The sequence below is a fragment of the Takifugu flavidus genome, chromosome 10 (assembly GCF_003711565.1).
Source record: "Takifugu flavidus isolate HTHZ2018 chromosome 10, ASM371156v2, whole genome shotgun sequence".
NCBI classification, from domain to species: Eukaryota; Metazoa; Chordata; class Actinopteri; order Tetraodontiformes; family Tetraodontidae; genus Takifugu; species Takifugu flavidus.
The window spans coordinates 9,213,007-9,240,349 of record NC_079529.1 but is presented as its reverse complement, the minus strand read 5'-3'; the positions used below and the strand labels follow the sequence as shown (position 1 = coordinate 9,240,349).

The window sequence follows — 27,343 nt, the reverse complement described above, 5'->3', positions numbered from 1 at the left end:
GCCGGGGAAGCAGATTATAGCTGGAGCCACGGAGGCAGAGTGCGTGGTCGGAGACAGGAAGCAGGCAGGTTTCCTGGGGAACAGGCGAGGCGGGCAGGATGAAGACAGGCAGGTCTGGGATGAGCTGCAGCGGAGCCGACAGGTGAGTGGAGTTGGCCTGATGAGGTGGGAGTGGCTGACAGGTAGAGTGGAAAACTACTGAGGGCAGGAAGCAAGGAAAAGAGTTGGAGTTCACTTTTTCCAAAATTTTAGAATCCTGCTCCAGACCCCTTTCTTCTTCTTCTTTTTCTCCTTCTTTTCAATGTAGTTCTGATGAAAGGAGGAATTGGTTTTAGTTTTCACATCCACACATTTAAACTTCCAAAACCAGGAGTGACGGGACAAACAAATCTGCGGCTGCTTACCCAAAGCTGCTGGAAGTTCTCTTGGAGGCGCTCAGTTTCCTGCTTCCTCTCCTCCTCTTGCTGTTTTCGCAGGGTCTCTTGTTCGTGGAGTTTCTCCTCCAGCTCCGACTGGTGTTTTCTCCACCGCTGAGCTTCGGTCTGCCAGGACTCGATCAACGTGGTCAGCTGCTTCTTCAAGCAGTCGTCCCTCTCTTCCCTCATCCCTCTCTCAAGCTGCTGTCTCAGCTTCTCCTCTCTCTCACGCATCTCACGCTGGTCCTTCTCTCTCTCCTCCAGGAGCTTCCTCTGGAATTCTTCCTGCACGCCAATGAGCCTCTGCCTCATCCACGCCTCCATCTGCTTCTCTTTTTCTGAGAATTGCAGTTCCAGAGCCTCTTCTTCCTTGGAGAGCTCTACGTGGTCTCCGTGCTCCGGACTCTGGTGGCTGTCATTGGTTCCACTGTGCAACTTCTCCTCCAGATCAGCGCACTTGTCTTGGCTGACTGTGAGATCAGCCCTTGCCTGGTTCAGCTGGGTCAGGGCGTCCATATGAGCCACTGTTCTTATCTGGCGCCTTTTGGTGCTCCGGCTCAACTGCTCGTCCTTCTCAGCCAGCTGTTCTTTTAGCTGCCTGACTTCATGCTGAAGCTCCGTCACTGACCTCAGCAGCTTTTTGTTCTCTTCCTGAATCTTCTCCATTGGTCTTCCTGTTCTTACTTTTTTGTTAAAATGTAGATCACTTTAGCAGCTTCTGTTATGTTATTCTGTTATGCTGTTTCACTAACACAAGTAGATAGTTTAAGGATTTAGGATTTATGTTTAGGACTAGAGTTTTAGGCTTTGATGTTGTGCCTTTAATGTCCTTTTTTGTCAGGCTTTGAACCATGCATGTCCAAACCCAGTCCTCGAGGGCCACATCCAGCCGGGTTTTCTGTCCTACCAGGCTGAAAATGCATTCAGTGGGATAGAAAACCCGGCTGGATTGTGGCCCTCAAAGACTGGGTTTGGACATGCCTGCCTTGAACTGTTCATCATCAGAGCAGATCAAAGACAGTGTTCTGTAGAACCAGCCAATGTAACAGCAGCGCTAGTGGGAATGCTAGTTTTGTTGTTGTTTGCTTCTCCAATTGTATTTAGTCTTTTAGTTGAATATTTATGTCAGCAATTAAGTCATCAGAAATCTACCCCCAATGTGCCTACGACACATCAACTGAAAGCACTTTCTGACTTTCCTGTCTTGTTGAAGTGTCTGTGGTCCCACTCAGTTGCTCTAACTTAATTTTATTCAACATTTAGAAAAAGCTCAGTGTGTTCTATATCGATAGATATAAACACCATGAACATTTCTGTCCGTCACACATTGATCCACATCAGAAAGATGAAATAAGATATTGTATTTCTGTTGTGTTGTCAAGGTGAATGGAGACATCCCTCCTCGGCTGAAGAAGAGTGCCCATGAAGTTATCCTGGAATTCATCCGCTCAAGACCTCCACTCAACCCTGTAAGCTTCCCTTTATAAAGAAGAAACGCTCGCTTTTAACTTTCTCGGGTTGCTTGTTGATACACATCCGATGACAGACGCAGCCGGTGGCGCTCATGCAACATTGTGCACGTGCTCCCTGTCGCAGGTGTCTGCTCGCAAACTGAAGCCTCAGACGCAGCCTCCTCCCACGCTGCACGAACGCATCCTGGAGGAAATCAAAGCTGAGAGGAAGCTGAGGCCCGTGTCGCCGGGCGAGATGCGCAGGGCAAAGCTGGGTACGAACGCACACACGTGCACACGTGGACTCAAACACACAAGCTTTTTTTAAAAATGTCCAGCAGTGCTTAAATTACAATTGAATCCCTTTTGTGTACACTGCTAAAAGTGGCAGATGGTTTCAGTTCTAGTGATAGCAGTTATTTTCAAAGCTGTAACACGTACGTCACACACCTGCATGCACGTTGTCCAGTACAGGCAGCAGGTTTATGGGATAAAAAGCTCAAACCGGTGTGATTAACCTCTTGATGCCAGTCGATAACTGTCAAATGCCATGGCTGTTTCTCGTTGCAGTATTTCGCCCACTTAGCATGTCTTTCAGTTTTGACGCGTCAGGTAAAGTGCACCCCCCACCGCTGCTTACCTGACTTCTGCTCCCTTATTTTTTATGCCCCCCCACCGTCGTTGTGGTCTGCTGTCTGAGCCCGCGCTCGCCATCCATCCATCGATCATTCATTCGAACGCTCCCCATTTGTGGTTGGTGGTCGGCTGATGTGACACACCGGTCAAGTTGGAGGAGCCAGTTAAAGGTCAACTGACCTGACAGTCAGTTGGTGAACCTGGGAAAAAAATCATAGTACAGTACTCCAAAAAAAACCAGTAAGGAAAAGCAAGCTTCATAAAGAGGATTAGACATGACAGTATTTTTATTGCTATTTTCAGTCTTCAGCAACCTGCGAGCGGCCCAGAATAACTGAGGAAGTATAAGTGTGCTCATTTTTTTGCTTGGCATGGTGATAAATGTGCACAGGCAGCAAAGCCACCAAAGAGCCTTCAAGAATCATCAGCAGAAGACTCTTTTATTGTGACCCCAGTGACTTTGCAGAGTTTAATCAGTGTGCAGACGAGGCAGAGCAGAGGCTGATCTGCTTCACGTTATATCTGGATGTATGATCTATGAGTATAAGTGAATTCTGCTGAGGCGGCCAATCAAAGTCCTGTTCCTCCTGCCGAGGCTTGTGTATCCTCACATCATTTAGCGCCTCACACCCATTCATTCATGCTTCAGAGAGTCTGCGGGTTTGTATGTGTGCAGACGTGAAGGTCCACAGTAGATGTCCTGGGTGGAGGGGGATCAATGAGGCTCGTGAGGTAATGATGAGACAAATGAGGTAATCCTGTGATCTTAATAAAGGAGGTGTCCCCTTCCAGGTTTTGGCTTTACTCGCAGTATGCCACAGGATTTGTTCCGCACTGGAGTAGGTAAAGTATGAGCTGCCCTGCCTTGGAGGGCCTTGTTGACCCATAACCTCACGGTCCTGTATGTCTGCTTCCTTGGCTGTGAACCAATGTAATATGTGCATACTGAGTCCAGGACAGGAGAGAAGAAGGGAAACTCTCTTATCTGTCACTTCCAGCACTTTCCCCACCTCTGTGTAAACCCTCTTTACAAATTATTTTGCACCAGCACCAGCTTCAGCCAGTTGGAATTTGACCTGTTAGAGATTCAGGCCCACTCTAGTTCCAATAGTTCTATTGTGGAGTTTTTCATCAGGCATCCATGCTCTGTGTAACACCAGGCTGCCTCCCCCCAGACCAGCTTAACTCACCCTGCCTCATCCTTCTCCAACATTAAGGTGGATCTAAAACCTCCTCATATACACGGAATCTTTGACATCACATCGAATTGGATTTGGAAAGTTGCTTCTCTCCAGAGGCTAAAAAAAGAACCATCTACTTTAGAGGAACAGTTTATATGAGGAGATGTTTAGGATTCATCTTGAGTTTATTCCTCCTCCTTTGTCTGACTGACCTTTGCCATGTGGGTCTCTGCAGATGAGTTCAGTCCCTACATGGGCAGGAGGACGTCCAGCACTCTTTCCCTGGCCAATGTGTCCTCTCTGGCGGAACCCTCCGGGTCTCAGTCAGTACCCCAGAGGAAGAAGCTCCTGAAGGCTCCCAGCCTGGCCGAGCTGGACAGCTCCGACTCTGACGTCAGTCCAAGTTTGAGCCTTTGGGGCTGTTTTTTGCTTGTCGGCCGCGCCGAGTAAAAAGTGGTCAAAGTGTTTGTGCTTCTAATCCAGGATGAGTTTTTAGGACGCACATCAGTCAGCAGCTCCAGCGTGGCGACATCGCTGATGGATGATACGTCCCCAGAGTCAGCAGTGGGGAAGAAAAGTGTGTATACAGGCCGTTACAGTCCGTAGACATGATTTAAGGCAATCAGAAAGAAAATGCTTACACAATTAGCCTGAAATATTAGCATTTATCTTCTACTAGAAACTGTTAAAAACCTAATATTTATTAAAATTCATTCTGAAGATTTTATTTTGTCTACTTTTGAACACTTTCACAGCCCCCCCATGTTCCTGCCCATTTCCAACACCCCAGCCGGAGAGGCGTCAGACCCCCCAGAGGAGGCACTCCATCGAGAAAGAAACCCCGACCAACGTCCGCCAGTTTCAGCCGCCCACCAAGCAGAGTTCGAAGTCGCTGGTGAGCAGGACGGGGGGGCTTTCAGCTGCTGTCCGTCCTGGTTGGGTGAAATTGGAGGCATATCTGATGACTGTGCGTCGGTGCAGGAGGAGTTCTGTTTGTTTCCCTGTGGAGTGTCTGTCCCTGACCGTGGAGGAGGTGATGCACATCAGACAGGTGCTGGTGAAGGCAGAGCTGGAGAAGTTCCAGCAGTACAAAGACGTCTACAACGCCATGAAGAAGGGAAAGGTGGTTTTTAACGACACATGTGCTTGTAGCAGAGTTTGAACTGTTTTCTTCATCATGGAGTTTATGCTTTTTTTTAACCGCAGCTTTGCTTCTGTTGTCGAACCAAGAGGTTTTCCCTCTTCACGTGGTCCTACATCTGCCAGTTCTGCAAAAAGTAACACATTTCAGATTATTGTCAACCTTCAAAGACGCAAATAATGATGAAAATAGTCTAATTCTGCATCCTGTCGTCTCTTCCCTTTTCCTTACAGGCCTGTGTGTTCACAGTGCTGCAAAAAGGTGTGTTGGTTATTATTTGTTTTGCAGATCTTGTTCTAACTAGGATCCATGTCCAGTGGTGATCCTCTTCATATTCCTTCTACTCAGTTGTCATTCTGGTTCTCCTCCCCTGTCTCACAGATGCGGCTCCCGTCTAAACCTTATTCCAGCTTACCCATCTACTCCATTGGCTCGACAAAAACTCTGCCCAGGGACAAGCTCGGCGCCATCGCTGCCGTCGGGCGCGCGCTGTCTTCGGCCGGAGGGTCTGGTCTGCCAGGACTTGGAGATCATGTTGAGCCGAGCACATTCAAAGGAGGCAAAACAGAAGCATCTAAAGGAGCTGGAAAACCCACTGGATCTGTAGGTGCTGCCAAATCTGAGAAATCCTCCACGAGCCAACAGCGCCATGGCATTCAGAAGACCATGTCCAAGTAAGAGCAGCACCCACAGCTGCTCAGGCTGTACATCACAATTAAATGGATTCAAATATCACTACAGTATGTTTATAAATGACAGTAAAAGTTAACAAGCTGCATACAGACTTGCAACACATGTCCAGCAGCTCAATGCAGAAAGACGTGTTCTAATCCCTTTTCTCTCTTCCCTGTAGGTTATCAAAACACGGCTCCCTCAAATCTCATGATGAACTGGAGCTTCCTCCCGAGATGACGGAAGACTGGGCCAGCATGGAGGTGTGTGTGGACTGCAAGAAGTTCATCACTGACATTATCGCCTCCAGCAAGCACAGCCTGTCACTGGCCAACAAGCAAGCTCGCCTAAAACGCAAGACCCAGTCCTTCTACCTGTCTTCCTCTAAAGGCAGGGAGGAGTACCGGCCCTCTGAACGGACGATCAAGGAGATCTAAATGTGATCTTCCTCCTGCTGCTTCCAGCTCAAACGGCACAATACTAACATGATCTGAGCGCTCTGTACAAATGGCCTGCAGCCCTGATGGTGAAGAGCTCCTGCAGGCTGCAGCCAACCACAGCCCTGCCTGTGTTTATACTCCTATCAAAAGAAAATCAGTCGCTTGTTGCCACCGCTAACGTGAGGATGGACGACGAGCCTCTCACGCCTGCGCTACCAAAGTGAAGCCACTGAATCCTAGTGTGAGTGCTGCCATGTGGTGGCGATGAGCGTGTCAGTCAAGTTTCGAGAACCTAACGGACCATTAAAACCAACTTAATACAACAGCAACAGTGTTGAGAACGCATTCTCCATCAGATACGTGTTTGCAAGCCATACCAAACAGGAACTTCCTGTATAAAAGTGCATCTGGTCAGTTATTATGGGTAATAGAGCAGCATAACTATATTTTTACAGTCAGTCAATACAATGAAACTGTAAGACACCAAGTAATTATACACAGACCCATTCATGGAAGTGGAGATGAAGGAAAAGTAAACCGTGATCATTGCAGTGAAGGCTGTGATGGCTGGGACTAAAACTGGCATAATCTGCTGGAAAATGTGGGCTCGGTGGCTCGAGTTCTTCACAATGTGAGAGCAGGTGCTGCTTCCTCCCTTGACCTCACTTTTGGAACTCTCACCATACATTTTTATATGATATTCACGGTGGCCGCGCGATGGAGGAATCATCTCCGTCCTCCCCGATGGCACAAAACTTTGCTCCAAACCAACTCACACATGACGCAACAAGCACAAAAATCATGTGACGTGTCTTCGGCCCCCTCAGACTGGAGACACAAGAGCTGCCAAGAGATTGAGAAAAAGGTGGAATATTAAAGCTGTGCAGTTTTGTAGGGCTCCTTTTATTATTTTTAAATTCATGTATGCAGTCAATGATTGTTCAGTGGTTTGTTTTATGATGACTGTCTTCACGTGCCGCCTTTAGAAGATCTGCGCTCTGTTCCTTCTCCCCCAGACTTTGTGCCAAACTCAATTTTATTCCCTATTTTGACAAAAATAGTCTAAGATCATCATACCAGTTAAATAATCAATTTATAAGGCATTGAATCTGCTTTATTGTACAGATGTGGGTGTGGCTGATATGATCATGTGACATCATTTCCCATGATGCCCCTTTAAGTTAGCATGACAGGAGAAAGTTTTTGCAGTACCATGTTGGTGCTTTTTTTAAAAGTTATTATTTACAGATATCTTTTCTTATACAGTAAATTAAGATTTGTTATGAAATGATGATCTTACAAGATTAACATTCATGTGTTGGTTGAACAGACAGGAAAGAACAACACACTACCTGATCATTTAAAACACGTTACGTTAAACGCCTTCATCGTTCCTCTCCAAAATTGAGCCTCATTGTTGCTTCATCCTTCATCTTCCTCTCCAAGATGTTTCTGCCTTAAGAACTGTTGTGATCGTACATTGAACAGTCGTCTACTGCAGCGTTATTTTCTGATGGTTGGTTTGAAGATCAGCTGCCTGATGGGTGTTGCCTCTGTGCTCCTTGGGACACTTTTCTGTGTCTGAGGGGGAACCTGCAGGGGAACAATGGAACGTCCACACCAGAGATTTCACAGTGTGATGTCATCATGCATGTACTACAGTGTAGTCTCTACCTTTATCCTGTGTACATTAAATGCTGTAGAGTGCAACAAATCTTGAGTACAAGAATAAACTGTAATGCGGTACTGATCAGTGTATCTATAGTCAGCTTAGAAACAATCATGGGGGCAACCAATTAAGTTGTTTAGTGGAATATTTTTAAAATTAGGATCATGTGACCTTTTTTCCCCCTTCAATATTCAGTCGAATCTCTGTGGTAATTATTCATTTTGCTGGAGATGGACTTAAAAGGATGCACTGATTGAATGGTAAAATGACTAGCACAATAAAATATCAATGTATTTTAATTATAACAGAAAATGGCAAAAATGACAGAATGCATAAAATAAATGAAAGCAGATACACATGGGGGTGTGAACACCTTCTTCTTCTGCTGGATTCAAAGAGTGTTTGCATTTTTTACATTTTCAAATAAGGATGCAAATAATTTGAGCAGTCTGAAATTATTGAATTACAATATTAATGGAAAAACTCACTTTAGGATCCCACAATTGTGTTGTGAATTACTTCAGCATAAAAAAATCCCAAAAACTAAAAGCCATTAGATACATAGAACATTTTTTCCAGGACAACTTCTGCATTTATGAAGCCCCGTGATTTCAGGAAACAGTCTTCTTCAGACCAGTGGCCCAAAAGGAGCCTCTGGGTTTAGGATTAGGGGAAGGGAAGGGTGGGTTACTCTTGGTGGAACGGCCGAGGGGAGGGGTCGCGAGCGGGGCGGGGGGAACGGGAGGGCAGGCAGAGTGGAGGCGGGGCAGCGAGTCGAGGCAGCAGAGGAGAGAGCGAAGCGGGGAAGCAGATTATAGCTGGAGCCACGGAGGCAGAGTGCGTGGTCGGAGACAGGAAGCAGGCAGGTTTCCTGGGGAACAGGCGAGGCGGGGAGGATGAAGACAGGCAGGGATGAGGGATGAGCGGAGCCGACAGGTGAGTGGAGTTGGCCTGATGAGGTGGGAGTGGCTGACAGGTAGAGTGGAAAACTACTGAGGGCAGGAAGCAAGGAAAAGAGTTGGGGTTCACTTTTCCCAAAATTTTAGAATCCTGCTCCAGACCCCTTTCTTCTTCTTCTTTTTCTCCTTCTTTTCAATGTAGTTCTGTGTGAAAGGAGGAATTGGTTTTAGTTTTCACATCCACACATTTAAACTTCCAAAACCAGGAGTGACGGGACAAACAAATCTGCGGCTGCTTACCCAAAGCTGCTGGAAGTTCTCTTGGAAGTGCTCAGTTTCCTGCTTCCTCTCCTCCTCTTGCTGTTTGCGCAGGGTCTCTTGTTCGTGGAGTTTCTCCTCCAGCTCCGACTGGGTTTTCTCCACCGCTGAGCTTCGGTCTGCCAGGACTCGATCAACGTGGTCAGCTGCTTCTTCAAGCAGTCGTCCCTCTCTTCCCTCATCCCTCTCTCAAGCTGCGCTCTCTCAGCCTCTCCTCTCTCTCACGCATCTCACGCTGGTCCTTCTCTCTCTCTCCTCCAGGAGCTTCCTCTGGAATTCTTCCTGCACGCCAATGAGCCTCTGCCTCATCCACGCCTCCATCTGCTGTTCTTTTTCTGAGAATTGCAGTTTCAGAGCCTCTTCTTCTTGGAGAGCTCTACGTGGTCTCCGTGCTCCGGACTCTGGTGGCTGTCATTGGTTCCACTGCGCAACTTCTCCTCCAGATCAGAGCACTTGTCTTGGCTGACTGTGAGATCAGCCCTTGCCTGGTTCAGCTGGGTCAGGGCGTCCATATGAGCCACTGTTCTTATCTGGCGCCTTTTGGTGCTCCGGCTCAACTGCTCGTCCTTCTCAGCCAGCTGTTCTTTTAGCTGCCTGACTTCATGCTGAAGCTCCGTCACTGACCTCAGCAGCTTTTTGTTCTCTTCCTGTATCTTCTCCATTGGTCTTCCTGTTCTTACTTTTTTGTTTAAAATGTAGATCACTTTAGCAGCTTCTCTTATGTTATTCTGTTATGCTGTTTCATTAACACAAGTAGATAGTTTAAGTATATTAGGATTTATGTTTAGGACTAGAGTTTTAGGCTTTGGTGTTGTGCCTTTAATGTCCTTTTTTGTCAGGCTTTGACAAGGCTTTATGGTTTTGTCAGGCTTTAAAAGTTTTAACCGTTCATCATCAGAGCACATCAAAGACGGTGTTCTGTAGAACCAGCCAACGGAACAGCAGCACTACAGGGAGTGCAGAATTTTTAGGCAAGTTGTAATTTTGAGGATTAATTTTATTATTGAACAACAGCCATGTTCTTAATGAACCCAAAAGACTCATTAATATTAAAGCTGAATATTTTTGGGAGTTGGAGTGGGGCTTTTTTAGTTTTAGCTACTTTAGGAGGATATTTGTGTGCAGGTGACTATTACTTTGCGCATAATTATTAGGCAACTTAACAAAAAACGAATATATACCCATTTCAATTATTTATTTTCACCAGGGAAACCAATATAACAGCTCAACAATCACAAATATACATTTCTGACATTCAAAAACAAATCAGTGACCAGTATAGCCACCTTTCTTTGCAAACACACTCAAAAGCCTGCCATCCATGGATTCTGTCGGTGTTTTGATCTGTTCACGATCAACATTGCGTGCAGCAGCAACCACAGCCTCCCAGACACTGTTTTCCCTCCTTGTAAATCTCACATTTGATGAGGGACCACAGGTTCTCTGTGGGGTTCAGATCAGGTGAACAAGGAGGCCATGTCATTAGTTTTTCTTCTTTTAGGCCTTTCTTGCCAGCCAGGCTGTGGAGCACTTGGATGCGTGTGATGGAGCATTGTCCTGCATGAAAATCATGTTTTTCTTGAAGGATGCAGACTTCTTCCTGTACCACTGCTTAAAGAAGGTGTCTTCCAGAAACTGGCAGGAGGACTGGGAGTTGAGCTTTAATCCATCCTCAACCCGAAAAGGCCCCACAAGCTCATCTTTGATGATACCAGCCCATATCAGTACCCCACCTCCACCTTGCTGGCGTCTGAGTCGGACTGGAGCTGTCTGCCCTTTACCGATCCAGCCACGGGCCCATCCATCTGGCCCATCAAGACTCACTCTCATTTCATCAGTCCATAAAACCCTAGAAAAATCAGTCTTGAGATATTTCTTGGCCCAGTCTTGACTTTTCAGCTTGTGTCTTGTTCAGTGGTGGTCGTTTTTTAGCCTTTCTTACCTTGGCCATGTCTCTGAGTATTGCTCACTTGTGCTTTGTGGGACTCCAGTGATGTTGCTATATGGCAAATATGGAAAATGGCAGTGGCATCTGGGCAGCTGCACGCTTGACTTTTGGCAGTTATTTGGGCAGTTATTTTGCGCAATGGTTTTTCCACACGCTTCTTGCGACCCTGTTGACTATTTTGAAGGAAACGCTTGATTGTTTCAATGTATTTTAATTATAACAGAAAATGGCAAAAATGACAGAATGCATGAAATAAATGAAAGCAGATACACATGGGGGTGTGAACACCTACATCTTCTGCTGGATTCAAAGAGTGTTTGCATTTTTTACATTTTTAAATAAGGATGCAAATAATTTTTGAACAGTCTGAATTATTGAATTACAATATTAATGGAAAAACTCATTTTAGGATCCCACAATTATGTTGTGAATTACTTCAGCATAAAAAAATCCCCCAAAACTAAAAGCCATTAGATACATAGAACATTTTTTCCAGGACAACTTCTGCATTTATGAAGCCCCATGATTTCAGGAAACAGTCTTCTTCAGACCAGTGGCCCAAAAGGAGCCTCTGGGTTTAGGATTAGGGGAAGGGAATGGGTTTACTCTTGGTGGAACGGCCGAGGGGAGGGGTCCAGAGCCGGCGGCAAGGCAGAGGTACCGATGAGGGGCGAGCGGCAGACGAGTCGAGGCCAGGCAGAGGAGTCGAAGCCGGGGAAGCAGATTATAGCTGGAGCCACGGAGGCAGAGTGCGTGGTTCGGAGACAGGAAGCAGGCAGGTTTCCTGGGGAACAGGCGAGGCGGGCAGGATGAAGACAGGCGGGTCTGGGATGAGCTGCAGCGGAGCCGACAGGTGAGTGGAGTTGGCCTGATGAGGTGGGAGTGGCTGACAGGTAGAGTGGAAAACTACTGAGGGCAGGAAGCAGGAAAAGAATTGGGGTTCACTTTTTCCAAAATTTTAGAATCCTGCTCCAGACCCCTTTCTTCTTCTTCTTTTTCTCCTTCTTTTCAATGTAGTTCTGATGAAAGGAGGAATTGGTTTTAGTTTTCACATCCACACATTTAAACTTCCAAAACCAGGAGTGACGGGACAAACAAATCTGCGGCTGCTTACCCAAAGCTGCTGGAAGTTCTCTTGGAAGCGCTCAGTTTCCTGCTTCCTCTCCTCCTCTTGCTGTTTGCGCAGGGTCTCTTGTTCCTGGAGTTTCTCCTCCAGCTCGACTGGTGGTTTCTCCACGCTGAGCTTCGGTCTGCCAGGACTCGATCAACGTGGTCAGCTGCTTCTTCAAGCAGTCGTCCCTCTCTTCCCTCATCCCTCTCTCAAGCTGCTGCCTCAGCCTCTCCTCTCTCTCACGCATCTCACGCTGGTCCTTCTCTCTCTCCTCCAGGAGCTTCCTCTGGAATTCTTCCTGCACGCCAATGAGCCTCTGCCTCATCCACGCCTCCATCTGCTTCTCTTTTTCTGAGAATTGCAGTTTCAGAGCCTCTTCTTTCTCGGAGAGCTCTACGTGGTCTCCGTGCTCCGGACTCTGGTGGCTGTCATTGGTTCCACTGCGCAACTTCTCCTCCAGATCAGAGCACTTGTCTTGGCTGACTGTGAGATCAGCCCTTGCCTGGTTCAGCTGGGTCAGGGCGTCCATATGAGCCACTGTTCTTATCTGGCGCCTTTTGGTGCTCCGGCTCAACTGCTCGTCCTTCTCAGCCAGCTGTTCTTTTAGCTGCCTGACTTCATGCTGAAGCTCCGTCACTGACCTCAGCAGCTTTTTGTTCTCTTCCTGTATCTTCTCCATTGGTCTTCCTGTTCTTACTTTTTTGTTTAAAATGTAGATCACTTTAGCAGCTTCTCTTATGTTATTCTGTTATGATGCTGTTTCACTAACACAAGTAGATAGTTTAAGTATATAAGGATTTATGTTTAGGACTAGAGTTTTAGTCTTTGGTGTTGTGCCTTTAATGTCCTTTTTTGTCAGGCTTTGACAAGGCTTTACGGTTTTGTCAGGCTTTAAAAGTTTTAACCGTTCATCATCAGAGCACATCAAAGACAGTGTTCTGTAGAACCAGCCAATGGAACAGCAGCGCTAGTGAGAATGCTAGTTTTGTTTTTCTCCATTGTATTTAGTCTTTTAGTTGAATATTTATGTCAGCAATTAAGTCATCAGAAATCTACCCCCTGTGCCTACGACACATCAACTGAAAGCACTTTCTGACTTTTCTGTCTTGTTGAAGCGTCTGTGGTCCCACTCAGTTGCTCTAACTTCATTTTATTACACCTATTCAACATTTAGAAAAAGCTCAGTGTGTCCTATTGCTGTGGTAATTGTTCATTTTGCTGGAGATGGACTTAAAAGGATGCAGTGATTGAATGGTAAAATGGCTAGCACAATAAAATATCAATGTATTTTAATTATAACAGAAAATGGCAAAAATGACAGAATGCATAAAATAAATGAAAGCAGATGCACATGGGGGTGTGAACACCTTCATCTTCTGCTGGATTCAAAGAGTGTTTGCATTTTTTACATTTTCAAATAAGGATGCAAATAATTTGAGCAGTCTGAAATTATTGAATTACAATATTAATGGAAAAACTCACTTTAGGATCCCACAATTATGTTGTGAATTACTTCAGCATAAAAAAATCCCCCAAAACTAAAAGCCATTAGATACATAGAACATTTTTTCCAGGACAACTTCTGCATTTATGAAGCCCTGTGATTTCAGGAAACTGTCTTCTTCAGACCAGTGGCCCAAAAGGAGCCTCTGGGTTTAGGATTAGGGGAAGGGAATGGGTTTACTCTTGGTGGACGGCCGAGGGGAGGGGTCCAGAGCCGGGCGGCAAGGCAGAGGTACCGATGAGGGGCGAGCGGCAGACGAGTCGAGGCCAGGCAGAGGAGTCGAAGCCGGGGAAGCAGATTATAGCTGGAGCCACGGAGGCAGAGTGCGTGGTCGGAGACAGGAAGCAGGCAGGTTTCCTGGGGAACAGGCGAGGCGGGCAGGATGAAGACAGGCAGGTCTGGGATGAGCTGCAGCGGAGCCGACAGGTGAGTGGAGTTGGCCTGATGAGGTGGGAGTGGCTGACAGGTAGAGTGGAAAACTACTGAGGGCAGGAAGCAAGGAAAAGAGTTGGGGTTCACTTGTTTCCAAAATTTTAGAATCCTGCTCCAGACCCCTTTCTTCTTCTTCTTTTTCTCCTTCTTTTCAATGTAGTTCTGATGAAAGGAGGAATTGGTTTTAGTTTTCACATCCACACATTTAAACTTCCAAAACCAGGAGTGACTGGACAAACAAATCTGCGGCTGCTTACCCAAAGCTGCTGGAAGTTCTCTTGGAGGCGCTCAGTTTCCTGCTTCCTCTCCTCCTCTTGCTGTTTGCGCAGGGTCTCTTGTTCGTGGAGTTTCTCCTCCAGCTCTGACTGGTGGTTTCTCCAGCGCTGAGCTTCGGTCTGCCAGGACTCGATCAACGTGGTCAGCTGCTTCTTCAAGCAGTCGTCCCTCTCTTCCCTCATCCCTCTCTCAAGCTGCTGCCTCAGCCTCTCCTCTCTCTCACGCATCTCATGCTGGTCCTTCTCTTTCTCCTCCAGGAGCTTCCTCTGGAATTCTTCCTGCACGCCAATGAGCCTCTGCCTCATCCACGCCTCCATCTGCTTCTCTTTTTCTGAGAATTGCAGTTTCAGAGCCTCTTCTTCTTTCTTGAGAGCTCTACGTGGTCTCCGTGCTCCGGACTCTGGTGGCTGTCATTGGTTCCACTGCGCAACTTCTCCTCCAGATCAGAGCACTTGTCTTGGCTGACTGTGAGATCAGCCCTTGCCTGGTTCAGCTGGGTCAGGGCGTCCATATGAGCCACTGTTCTTATCTGGCGCCTTTTGGTGCTCCGGCTCAACTGCTCGTCCTTCTCAGCCAGCTGTTCTTTTAGCTGCCTGACTTCATGCTGAAGCTCCGTCACTGACCTCAGCAGCTTTTTGTTCTCTTCCTGAATCTTCTCCATTGGTCTTCCTGTTCTTACTTTTTTGTTTAAAATGTAGATCACTTTAGCAGCTTCTGTTATGTTATTCTGTTATGCTGTTTCACTAACACAAGTAGATAGTTTAAGTATATAAGGATTTATGTTTAGGACTAGAGTTTTAGTCTTTGGTGTTGTGCCTTTTATGTCAGGCTTTGAACCAGGCGTGTCCAAACCCAGGCAGCAAGTAGCCCTGACCACTCCAGGTGTCCCAGAGGCTGCCTGAAAAGAAAAACGGGAGCTGAAACATGAATTTAATAATCAGGTGTTTTATTTAGCAGCCCCCTCTGGATACCTTACGGAGCATATCAATAACAACAAGCCCTAAATGTTGTTAAATGTTGTATTTATTGGCTTCCAGTACATACTCTGCAGATCCAACTAATCAGGACAGTAGCCTAAATGCAAATGCAGGGCTGACGTCAGGTGTAAAGAGTCTCTCAATGTCAAAGCCAGTTAGTCGCTTTTCAGAGTGGCAGAGAACTGGGGTCAGCAAAGAAGGGTGTTGCTGTAGTGCTGTCAGAAACTGAAGGGCTGAAAGGCCATCTTTGAATCTACAAAGTGAACACAAACACTTTCACTGCTGTGTAGTGCCAACAGCAACAACCAATTAAACTATCTAAATTGTATTATCTTAAGTTTATATATTTTATAAGCTCATAAGGTTATATTTGTTCGTTATATTGAGTATTTATAGATTAGCATAAGGCGGAGAATGGAGAGACAGACATCATATAGGCTAGCAGTTGTAACACCATAGATATACATGCCATGAGACATTTCAAGCAAATTTCATTTTTTGGGGGGTGGGGTGGAACGACAAAAACAAACGAAAATTTAACTTACCTGTCAATTACAGATGAGTTGAGGTCAATAACATACCATCGGACGTAGTCTGCCACAATGTCCTTCTTTTCTTCAGTTAGAAAGTTAGCAGCCGCTAACCAATGGTACAGCTGATTCACGTTGTACGTACTTCAGATAGCGACGGCCATGCTACACTAACTTTGCTTAGCAGTAACAGGCTGTTGAGACGTCCCCGGTACGGCTGGTTCTTCAGTCTGTGCTGCGGCATTTAAAAACACCAAAGACCGACCACAGAAACCACAAATCGGCGTCAATCTGCTCAAATGTTTGCCACAAAACGGGCAAAAGGCCACTTGCATGTCGTCCATCCTGCGTCACGATGAAGTCCTTACCCGCTTTCGATTCAGGTCAGTCAGTTTGGCCATCAATGTACATCGCCAGCAACGGAACATGCCTGTTCTGCACACAATACTGTGATGGTTGCTCGTTCTGTTGGTAAAACAAAGTTGTTGTTGTTTTTTTTTTAAGGCAATTTTCCACTGTGCTGTTTGATACAATATGATCATCTTAAAATAACACATAAATGTGGAAATCAATCTACCATCAAATGTTTCCACCCCTACCTCACTTACAGTTTGATATCTGGATCTTAGAGCCAAAATTGTCCTTCGGACGCGTCTGTTCCTCACCAGACGGCGGGATCGCAGCAAAAGAATATTAAAGATAATGAAAAGCAGTTCTGGAGCCATTTTGTGATGTAAAATTCCTGTATTACTTATATAGATATTTGAGAATGTACCATCATGTCATGGCGCGAAATGTCACCGGACACTAATTATTTGAGATAAGAAGGAAGTGTTATGTTATTGACATTCATATTTTAATCTATTATTATTATATAAAGATAATAATAGGGTAAAACATTGCACTTTCAAAGAAACGAGCGCTGAATGTGTTTGGGTATGTTTCGGATGGGTTAAAATAATTAAATGGACCTGGCCACTTTTCCCGGGGAACGGGGAACGGTTCGTTATTATTATGCGACAACATTACGTCGTTTTTACGTGCGCCGTAGTGTCCGAAAGCTAATTTTGAATTGAGTGCGCTACGTAGTTCACTCAATCCATGTCCCCCATGTAGTGAGTAGTGAATAGGGAACGAGTGTGTGGTTTCGGAAACAGCCACGGTCTCATCCAAAGATCTGTCCACATCCCAACTGAGCAGGAACACTATCACCCTCTCCACAATCGACTGACTGACCTGGAGAGGAAAAAACTGATTTAGGAGGACCAACTGTTCCCACAAGTCCTATATTTACCAAAAAAGACTACATTCACATGTTCCTGTTGCCTTTCACATAGTTTTGAGGCTCCAGTTGATCCAGTTTCTATCTTCCGTTGCAGTGTACTTTAACTCCAGGCTCCTCTATTGTACTTTTACTCCTCCACATTTCAGGCCAGTTAATTTACTAAACAATATGAAGCATAATTTGTTAATCACTGACGTAAAGACGCTCTGTTACCGATAACAAACCACGTCTGGATTCGACTGTGGTTCGTAATACATCATCCACTGGCCACCACTCGTCATGCAGGCATACAGCCAAGACTGAGTTGTAAAACACGACACTTTACTCTGCTTGTCTTTCACGTCTGATGGGGGATCACAAGTCTGGTTCCGGACCTTGTGTTGGGTCACCGGAGGGGTGAAGCGCCAACAGTGTGCAGTCAGCTCCACCATCTTCAAACAGCTGCAAGCGTGTTTTAAAACATGACAAACATTCTTGTTTTCCAATGCTGTAAAAATTTGTATAATAAATATTTAATTTCCACATCTCATTATAATGGAAGTTAAACTTAAAGCACCACCGTACAGCAGAGTGGTCACGTGGTGCGTCATTCGCTCCAGGATGCTCGTTATGTATTTGTAGCCTAATTATCATTTTGATAATAGGCTAATAAAGCCAATATAGACACTTACAGCATGTGTTGCCTTCATTATAAGGCATTTCAGTTTTTGCGGCTCCAGACGGATTTGTTATTGTTTTCTTGGTCCAATATGGCTCTTTCAACAGTTTGCGTTGCCGACCCCTGGTCTACGGGATACATGGTGATCTCGCCTGTGTACAGGTCACTTTCTTACACCTGCACATGTAATCAACAACCTGAAAAAAATGATTTTAATAATCCCATGACAGGACTGGATGGAGAATCCCCACAGTGCATTAGAATTATGTCTCATATTTGGAAAGCTACTAATATTAGTTGGGTTAAAGTCACTTACGCAAAATGACGTAACCGTCACGTTAAATGCACTAGTAATAATAAATCCTCCGTGAGAACTGATTCAAATGTAATAAAACCAAAAGGATATACAGTATGACAAAGGTACTGCTGCTTTTTGAGACCTTGATTTTGAAGATTATTCGGAACAAGATTTCGCTGAACCGAAACTTGACTACTTCCAAGCTCTGCTCAACGAGCAATGTTCACATTAGCAAGAAGGGTCGTTTTACAAAAGTACTGCCCGACTTAAAACAGAAGTCGTGCGTATGACATGCAGTCGTTGTCTTACTGTTCCGGTCCATAAATACTTGCGCAGACCCAGACTTGCAGTGTGTAAATCGAAATGCCCAAGGTTGACATATGTCGTGGACTTCAGCGCCCCCTTGTGTCCATAGAGGGATATGACACCCCCAGCGTCAGTGTACTATGATCTGTTGATTCTCCTAATCTCTCCTAATCCACTGATGTGTACAATAACTGTTGGATGAACACAACATTACCTGTTAGGGTCTTTAAAACAAAGGCACACTCGGACGGAACTCTCAAAATATCATCAAAGCCAAACGGGAGCTTTCTGGCCTAGTACATGTTTTCCGCAGTACTTAAGCCTTCCTAAAGCTACAGTAGACGTCTTATTAATAAAGGAAAAGATGGGAATTTTGTTCTCAATCCACAATCTGCACAAGCATACAGCGTTAGTTATTATTCTTTATGCCAGAAATTTGTGTTTTATTGGGAAAGAGGGTTGATAAATAGTCAGTTTGCGCAGGGGAAATGGAGGTAATAATCCATCAATACCAGGGTCACAGCAAGGGAACCAAGGGTCACAGCCTGAGCGCATGCGCAGTGAGGGGCGCTGAGCGCGCCACACTGGTCAGCGTTAATTGGGAGCGCCAGAGCGGAGCCAGTTGTCTTCATCGCCTGAAGAGACGGCCCAGATGAAGTTCGGACGGTATTGTTTATCTCAGACGAATTTTAAGTCATTTTCTGACTGTGTCATATTTATAGTTTGGTGAGTGGCTATTGCTTTATGTTGTTATGTTTGGTAGTTGGGTTTCTGTTTGTTAATTGGGTGGTTGCATTGCGATGGTTGTTCTGAGGATTATACCCTTTATTTAGTGTCAGACGACATTATTGTGGTCGTATTCAAGCTGTTAAGTGTGTGACAATTTCTGTCCAAGCTTTATATCGTTAATTACCACGTGAAGTGCGTGTTAATTTATGCGTGTAGATACCTGTATTTGACCACTAGATGGCAGCATAGTTACTCAAGAGACGCCATTATTTGGAACGCTTTTATTCTCGTTTATAGTTGAGAATTAAGTTAAGTCTGGTTAATTAACAGGTTAAGTTTCTTTAAAAATTTCGGTTTTTTGGCCCAATTTATGCATTGGTGGTTCAGTGGTAGAATTCTCGCCTGCCACGCGGGAGGCCCGGTTCGATTCCCGGCCAATGCAAAACATTTTTATCTTAATCTTATGTTTTATATTGAATTTGATCATATGAGAACACTCTATAGCTTTTTTTAGAGAGGGTGTGTGTGTGGGGGGGGGGGGATCTTCCGCCGCTAGTAGGCGCCTTTTTCCCCTTAGACCTCAGCGACACTGCTCTCTCTCTCCTCTCTCTCTCTCTCTCTCTTCCTCTCTCCTCTCTCTCGCTCCTCTCTCTCTCCTCCCTCTCTTCCTCTCTCTCTCTCTCTGTGAGTGGAGCGCGTGGAGCTGAGAGCGTTCTCGTTCTGAGAATTTTTCAAACTTTTGCGAGGTTTCGGCCTATAGTGTACGGTTAGTTGTTGGTTTATTGGGTTGGTTAGTTGTTGGTGGTGTTTTTTGTGGGTTTTGTTGGGGGTTTGAGGTTGTGTCGGGTGGAATCAGCCAGGTTTGTCTGGCTGGTTGGCGTCTGACGCCATGGTGTTTGGTGGTGGGAGCGGGGACCTCTCCCGGTTAACGCGGAGGCATGGCGTTAAGGTGGGGACCGGGTCTCTGTATACCGTGGAGGAGGTGGCCCTCGCTGTGGGGGAGAAAATCGGACATGGGTCCGTGAAGTCGGCCGCCCGAATGCACGGGGCGGTGGTGTTGTTTGTGGATAAGGTGGAGCAGGCGAACCGGCTGGTGGAGACGGGGATCAGCGTTGGCGGGAGATTCGAGGCGGTGCTGCCGCTGACGCAGCCCTCCACCCGGATCACCCTGTCCAACGTACCCCCCTTCATCAGCGACGAGTTCCTGGCCAGGGAACTCGCCAGGTTCGGGAAGATCGTCTCGCCCATTAAAAGGTTCTGTCGGGGTGCAAGTCCCCGTTGCTAAAGCACGTCGTGTCTCATAGGAGACAAGTTTATATGATATTAAATAACCGGGCGGAGGAGCTGAACGTGCGCTTCCACGTTAAGGTGGAAGAATTTGATTATATGTTGTACGCGTCCTCCTCCGTCATGAAGTGCTTCGGCTGTGGTGAGGAGGGTCATTTAGTTAGAGCCTGTCCGGGCCGGGCCGGCTCGGTGCCGGTCGGTTCCGAAGGGCGGGAGACCGCCCCGGACCGGCCCGGTGCCGGGACCGCTCGGTCCCGTCGGTCCCGGGGGCGAGGCCCCGCCCCGGACCGGCCCGGTGCCGGGAGTCCGGGCGGGCCCGGGGGGGCCACTGCGGCAGGACCAGAGGAGAGTATCGGGAGAGGTGGACAGGAGGAGGCAGGTGAGAAGGTGGTGAGTGAGGGTCAGGTGAGTGAGCCTGATGGTACACTGGTGGGTGTGGTGTCTCAGGTAAGTGAAGGTGGTGAGGGACAGGTGGTGAAGGTGGTGAGAGACAGGTGGGTGAAGGTGGCGAGGGACAGGTAGTGAAGGTGGTGAGGGGCAGGTGGTGAAGTGGTGAGGGACAGGTAGGTGAAGTGGTGAGAGACAGTGGGTGAAGGTGAGAGACAGGTGGGTGAAGGTGGTGAGGGACAGGTAGGTGAAGGTGGTGAGACAGGTGGGTGAAGTGGCGAGGGACAGTAGGTGAAGGGGTGAGGGGCAGGTGAATGAAGGTGGTGAGGGACAGGTGGGTGAAGGTGGTGAGGGACAGGTGGTGAAGGTGGTGAGGGACAGGTGGGTGAAGTGGTGAGGGACAGGTAGGTGAAGGTGGTGAGGGACAGGTAGGTGAAGGTGGTGAGAGACAGGTGGGTGAAGGTGGTGAGGGACAGGTGGGTGATGGTGGTGAGGGACAGGTGCATGGCGGTGTTGAGTTGATGGAACAGGGGGCTGCGTGGACTCTTGTTCCACAAAAACGCCCGAAAAGGAAAGATGAACTGGCGGAGGTGGGCGCGAAGGCCAGTCGGTTGCCTGGGAAAAGAGCATTCTGGAAACCTGAGCTCGCTGAGAGCAGTGATGGAGGAGAATGTGTGTCTGATGAGAGCGAGCTCTCACACACACAGAAACCCGGAACCTTCGATGAGAGCCCATACACGGCAAAAATGATTAAGAGTTTCCTTGCGAACACAAAAAACGCAAAAGGGATTAAAATTGAAAATCACTTCCCTGAGAAACAGTTATTTTACACATCAGCCAAACATCATCTTAGAAATAAACTGGAGTCAGATTTTACTGACCAAGAAGTTTTTAGATTAAGAAAACTGATTTTAAAAGTTAAAAGAGAGTTGTGCAATTGAGGTTTTGTGCAATTGAGTGTGGTGGTGCTTTTTTAGTGTTTTAATAGCCATCCTAGATCGTAGTTTTAGACCCCTCACTTTTTTAATGAATAATTTTAAGGTGGGAAGTTTAAACATTAACGGGGCTAGAGAAACAAGAAAGAGGGCCAAAGCATATGAAACGGCTAAGAGCAAAAGAATAGATGTTTTATTTTTACAAGAGACCCACAGCAGTGACAGCAATGAGACCGACTGGAGGAGAGAGTGGGAGGGGGGGGTGTTTTAAGCCACAGCACTGCGGTCAGTGCAGGGGTGGGCATCCTCTTCTCCAGGTCATTTAACCCAGTCGCTGTCACAGTGGAGCACGTCGTTCAGGGACGCTGCCTTTTAGTTAAAGCTGCTTTTAGTCACCTCACGGTTGTTTTTATTAATATTTATGCTCCCAACAACGGTGCAGAGAGGAAGCTCTTTTTAGAGAAAATCAATGACGTTTTAAATAATCTTAGCTCGTCTGATTTGTTGATTTTAGGGGGGGATTTTAATTGTACAGAAGATCACGTTTTAGATCGAAATCACATAGAGCCGCATCCAGTTTCCCAGCAGGTTCTGAGGCAGCTGGTCCGCTCCCATGGTCTGGTGGACGTGTGGAGAAGGATGCACGCAAGCCACAGACAGTTCACATGGTCCCACATCAGAGACGACACCATCTCTTTGGCTCGCCTCGACCGCTTTTACTGTTGTAAACACCATTTTAGTACTTTTAAAAAGTGTGATATTTTACCAGTAGGTTTTACAGATCATTGTTTGGTTTTAGGCTGTGTGCTAGTTAGGGACATTCGCCCCAAAAGCGCCTACTGGCATTTTAATTCAACTCTGACTGCCGACAGAGGGTTTAAGGAGGTTTTTAGTTACTTTTGGGCTGGTTTTAGGCAGAGGAAGAAGGATTTTACCTGTCTAAGACAGTGGTGGGACCATGGCAAAGTTCAGATCAGGTTGTTGTGTCAGCAGCACACTCTCAATGTCACCCGCTACATCACCAGATCAATCGAAGCTCTGGAGACCGAGATTGTGGAACTGGAGCAGTTTTGTGAGTCCAGAGGAGATCGAGGGTGTTTGGAGGCCCTCAAGACAAAAAGACGGCCTTGGCCAACCTGCTGGACACTAAGGTACAGGGCGCGCTGGTGCGGTCCCGGATCCAGGACATCGCAGAGATGGATACCCCCTCGACCTTCTTCTTTGGCCTGGAGAGGAAGCGTGGGCAGAGCAGGGTCATCCACTCCCTACTATCGGAGGAAGGACGGGAGCTGACAGAGCCAGAGCAGATCCGGAGGAGAGCGGTGGACTTTTACTCATTGTTTAAGAGTGAGTATAAAGAAAACAATGAACTGTTTGAGGAATACTGCTCTGGACTGCCCCAGGTACCAGAAGAGGCCAATGGTCAGCTGGATCGCCCCCTGTCTGTCCCAGAGCTGTATGCTGCTCTTCAGAGCATGCAGAGCCTGAAGCTCCGGGCATCGACGGACTGGGGGTGGACTTCTACAAGGCTTTCTGGAACATCGTGGGGCAAGACCTCCTGGACGTCCTCAATGAAAGTCTTCACTCTGGCTCCCTGCCACTGTCCTGCAGGAGGGCAGTAATTGCCCTCCTACCAAAGAAGGGGAACCTGCAGGACATCAAGAACTGGCGCCCCGTTTCCCTGCTCTGCTCGGACTACAAAATCCTCTCCAAGGCCTTGGCCAACCGGCTGAGGGAGGCCATGGAACACGTCATCCACCGGGACCAGACGTACTGTGTGCCCGGCAGGTCAATGGTGGATAACATCCACCTCATTCGGGACGTTTTGGAAGTCTCCAGTTCATTGGGAACACAGGTTGGTCTCCTTTCTTTAGACCAAGAAAAGGCTTTTGACCGTGTTGAACACAGCTTTCTGTGGAGAACCATGGAGAGGTTTGGGTTCAACGCTGGTCTGATAGCCATGATCAAGGTCTTGTATCGTGACATTGAGAGTGTCCTGAAGTTCAACGGTGGCTTGTGTGCTCCTTTTAGGGTGCATAGAGGTGTCCGTCAGGGCTGCGCCCTGTCGGGGATGCTCTATGTGCTCTCCCTGGAACCCCTCCTGATCAAGATACGTGAAAATGTTCAGGGTTTGGTTTTATCGGGTTTTACTGGAAACTTGGTTTTATCTGCTTATGCTGACGATGTTATTGTTTTTACTAGAGATCAGCAGGACATCAACATTTTAAACCGCATAACAAACAAGTTTTCCATGGTGTCGGCGGCGAGGGTAAACTGGGGAAAGAGTGAAGCCCTTGCTGTCGGCAACTGGGGTGGGGGTCTCCCGGTTCTCCCAGGAGGCTTGACCTGGAAGAGGAATGGACTTCGGTATCTGGGGGTGTACCTTGGATGCCAGGAGATAGAAGCCAAGAACTGGGATGACATTGTGGAAAAGGTGGACAGCAAATTGCATAAATGGAGCTGGATCAAGCCCCACATGTCTTTTAGAGGGAGGGTTTTGGTTTTAAATAACCTTGTTGCTTCGCTGCTGTGGCACCGGCTGGCCTGCCTGGATCCACCGTCGGGCCTGCTGGCCCAGGTCCAGTCAAAGATGGTGGATTTCTTTTGGGACCGTCTACATTGGGTGCCACAGTCAGTATTGTTTTTACCTCGGGAGGAGGGGGGCCAGGGCCTCATCCACCTGGCCAGTAGAGTGGCCACTTTTAGACTCCAGTTTGTCCAGAGGTTCCTCGGAGGGCCTCCTGATTTAGTGTGGAGGAGTGTGGCCAGCTGTGTACTCAAACGTGTGAACAACCTAGGGCTGGATGCTGCTCTGTTTTTAACTAAATTAAACTTTTTATCGTTACGGGGGCTACCTCTATTTTATCAGGGTGTTTTAAAATCCTGTGCTCTCTTTAGATGGAGCTTTGTTCAGACCGACTCTCTGCACTGGCTTTTAAAGGAGCCGTTAGTCTGTGGTGGCAGACTGGACATCTGCAGTAGTGCCACCCCTGGGCTGAAGGAGGCCCTGATCAGAAGGAGGATGGTGACACTGGAGCAGCTGGTGGCGGCAGCGGGACCGAGCTCACCGATGCCCAGGCTGTGAGCTCGGCGCTGGGGGTCCGGTCGGTCCGACTGATCCAGAGGAGCTTGGGCCTCTGGAAACAGAGACTATCAACAAAGGAGAAGGGTCTCCTCCTCCTTCACGAGAGAGGAGAGGCTGAGACTGACCCCACAGACGATTTCCCTGAACTCCACCTGCACCCGGACCTCCTGGACCTCGGGGGTCCTCTCCTGGATGGCTGTGGCTCAGGGTCCCTTCATAGCATGGACAGGAGGGTTTTATACGCCAACATTGCGAAGACACTCAACAAAGACAAACTGAAAAACAGAGAGGTGACAGTATGGAAGGACAGGCTGGGGGGACAGAGTCCTCAGTGGAGGACTCTCTACAAGCCCCCTATCAAGAAGAGGACTGGTGACCTCCAATGGAGAATTTTGCATGGAGCCATCGCCACCAGTGCCTTCCTGTCAATTTTAAATCCGAACACTTCAAGCAACTGCCCTTTCTGTGATTCTAACGAGAGTGTCTTCCATGTTTTTACCGGGTGCAGTAGGCTGGTGGGTCTTTTTAGGGTTTTAACTGATGTTTTTAGGCTTTTTAATGTCGTGTTCACCACTGCTGTTTTTATTTGTGGTACAAGACACAAGAGGGCAGAAAAGGGGAAATGCCAGATTTTAAATTTCTTAATAAGTGAGGCTAAACTTGCCATCTATTTGACCAGGAGGGACAGGATTAAAAATGGAGCGGCATGTGACGCGGTGGCTTTGTGGAAGCAGAACGTGAGGGTGCGCCTGAATCTGGAGTTCTGCTTCTACAAAGCCACTGAGAACCTGGAAGCCTTTAAACAGCAGTGGGGACATGACCAGGTTTTAGTGAAGGTAACAGAGCAGGGGGAGATGAACGCTGCAGCATGGCTGCTCTGAGGGACAGGTTAGGGTTTTAACTGTTTTTATGTGAACAGAGCACTTGTAAATAAAGTACACTTTAAAAGTCAAAAGTCTCTCTCTCTCTCTCTCTCTCTCTCTCTCTCTCTCTCTCTCTCTCTCTCCTCTATATATCCTTTACGAAGGTGAACAGCGTTTGTGTTTTAATGTCTCACTCATGAGAATGGCATTAGGAGTTCATGTTAATTTTCATGGAAAAACACGTCTTTACCAAAGTTACTGTGCATACATAAGCTGTTATTTTACATTACTCTATAGTCAACTACAATCTGCCATGTCTCCAAAGATGTCCTCATCCTCTGGTGGTTTCTGCAGGTGTGGGAAGACCTCAAGTAATTGTTGGCACAGTGGACAGCATTTAATCTTTTTCTCGTGAATCTGCTGCAAGGCCTGTGGAAAGACCTGGTTTGCTGACAACCCTCGATGGCTGGAGAAGCTGCCGAACCGTTCATCATTAGAGCAGATCAAAGACAGTGTTCTGTAGAACCAGCCACTGAAACAGCAGCGCTAGTGGGAATGCTAGTTTTGTTGTTTTTCTCCAATTGTATTTAGTCTTTTAGTTGAATATTTATGTCAGCAATTAAGTCATCAGAAATCTACCCCCAATGTGCCTACAACACATCAACTGAAAGCACTTTCTGACTGTTCTGTCTTGTTGAAGCGTCTGTGGTCCTACTCAGTTGCTCTAACTTCATTTTATTACACCTATTCAACATTTATAATAAGCTCAGTGTGTCCTATTTCAGTGGTAATTGTTTATTTTGCTGGAGATGGACTTAAAAGGATGCAGTGATTGAATGGTAAAATGGCTAGCACAATAAAATATCAATGTATTTTAATTATAACATAAAATGGCAAAAATGGCAGAATGCATAAAATAAATGAAAGCAGATGCACATGGGGGTGTGAACACCTACATCTTCTGCTGGATTCAAAGAGTGTTTGCATTTCTTACATTTTCAAATAACGATGCAAATAATTTGAACAGTCTGAAATTATTGAATTACAATATTAATGGAAAAACTCATTTTAGGATCCCACAATTATGTTGTGAATTACTTCAGCATAAAAAAATCCCCAAAAACTAAAAGCCATTAGATCCATAGAACATTTTTTCCAGGACAACTTCTGCATTTATGAAGCCCCGTGATTTCAGGAAACAGTCTTCTTCAGACCAGTGGCCCAAAAGGAGCCTCTGGGTTTAGGATTAGGGGAAGGGAATGGGTTACTACTCTTGGTGGAACGGCCGAGGGGAGGGGTCCAGAGCCGGGCGGCAAGGCAGAGGTACCGATGAGGGGCGAGCGGCAGACGAGTCGAGGCCAGGCAGAGGAGTCGAAGCCGGGGAAGCAGATTATAGCTGGAGCCACGGAGGCAGAGTGCGTGGTCGGAGACAGGAAGCAGGCAGGTTTCCTGGGGAACAGGCGAGGCGGGCAGGATGAAGACAGGCAGGTCTGGGATGAGCTGCAGCGGAGCCGACAGGTGAGTGGAGTTGGCCTGATGAGGTGGGAGTGGCTGACAGGTAGAGTGGAAAACTACTGAGGGCAGGAAGCAAGGAAAAGAGTTGGGGTTCACTTTTTCCAAAATTTTAGAATCCTGCTCCAGACCCCTTTCTTCTTCTTCTTTTTCTCCTTCTTTTCAATGTAGTTCTGATGAAAGGAGGAATTGGTTTTAGTTTTCACATCCACACATTTAAACTTCCAAAACCAGGAGTGACGGGACAAACAAATCTGCGGCTGCTTACCCAAAGCTGCTGGAAGTTCTCTTGGAGGCGCTCAGTTTCCTGCTTCCTCTCCTCCTCTTGCTGTTTGCGCAGGGTCTCTTGTTCGTGGAGTTTCTCCTCCAGCTCTGACTGGTGTTTTCTCCACCGCTG

The 27,343-nt window shown here is 46.9% G+C and overlaps 1 protein-coding gene, 2 long non-coding RNA genes and 1 other non-coding gene across 4 annotated transcripts in view; 2 read left to right on the top strand and 2 right to left on the bottom strand.

Moving 5' to 3' along the window:
* Positions 1-27,343, top strand: part of spire1b (spire-type actin nucleation factor 1b) — a 54,404-nt gene that overhangs the window by 8,953 nt on the left and 18,108 nt on the right. The window contains 6 exon segments of the mRNA XM_057045680.1: positions 1,799-1,885; positions 2,013-2,142; positions 2,438-2,479; positions 3,920-4,077; positions 4,168-4,261; positions 4,440-4,579. Coding sequence (XP_056901660.1) covers positions 1,799-1,885; positions 2,013-2,142; positions 2,438-2,479; positions 3,920-4,077; positions 4,168-4,261; positions 4,440-4,579 — 651 coding nt within the window.
* Positions 14,471-16,389, bottom strand: LOC130532815 (uncharacterized). The gene is made up of 4 exons (XR_008952439.1): positions 16,210-16,389; positions 15,617-16,066; positions 15,139-15,324; positions 14,471-14,992 (listed from the first exon to the last, which is right to left on the bottom strand). It is a non-coding gene; the product is annotated as an uncharacterized LOC130532815 (long non-coding RNA).
* On the top strand, positions 19,250-19,319 carry trnag-gcc (transfer RNA glycine (anticodon GCC)). Its single transcript has one exon. It is a non-coding gene; the product is annotated as a tRNA-Gly (tRNA).
* Positions 22,630-23,578, bottom strand: LOC130532817 (uncharacterized). The gene is made up of 2 exons (XR_008952441.1): positions 23,051-23,578; positions 22,630-22,970 (listed from the first exon to the last, which is right to left on the bottom strand). It is a non-coding gene; the product is annotated as an uncharacterized LOC130532817 (long non-coding RNA).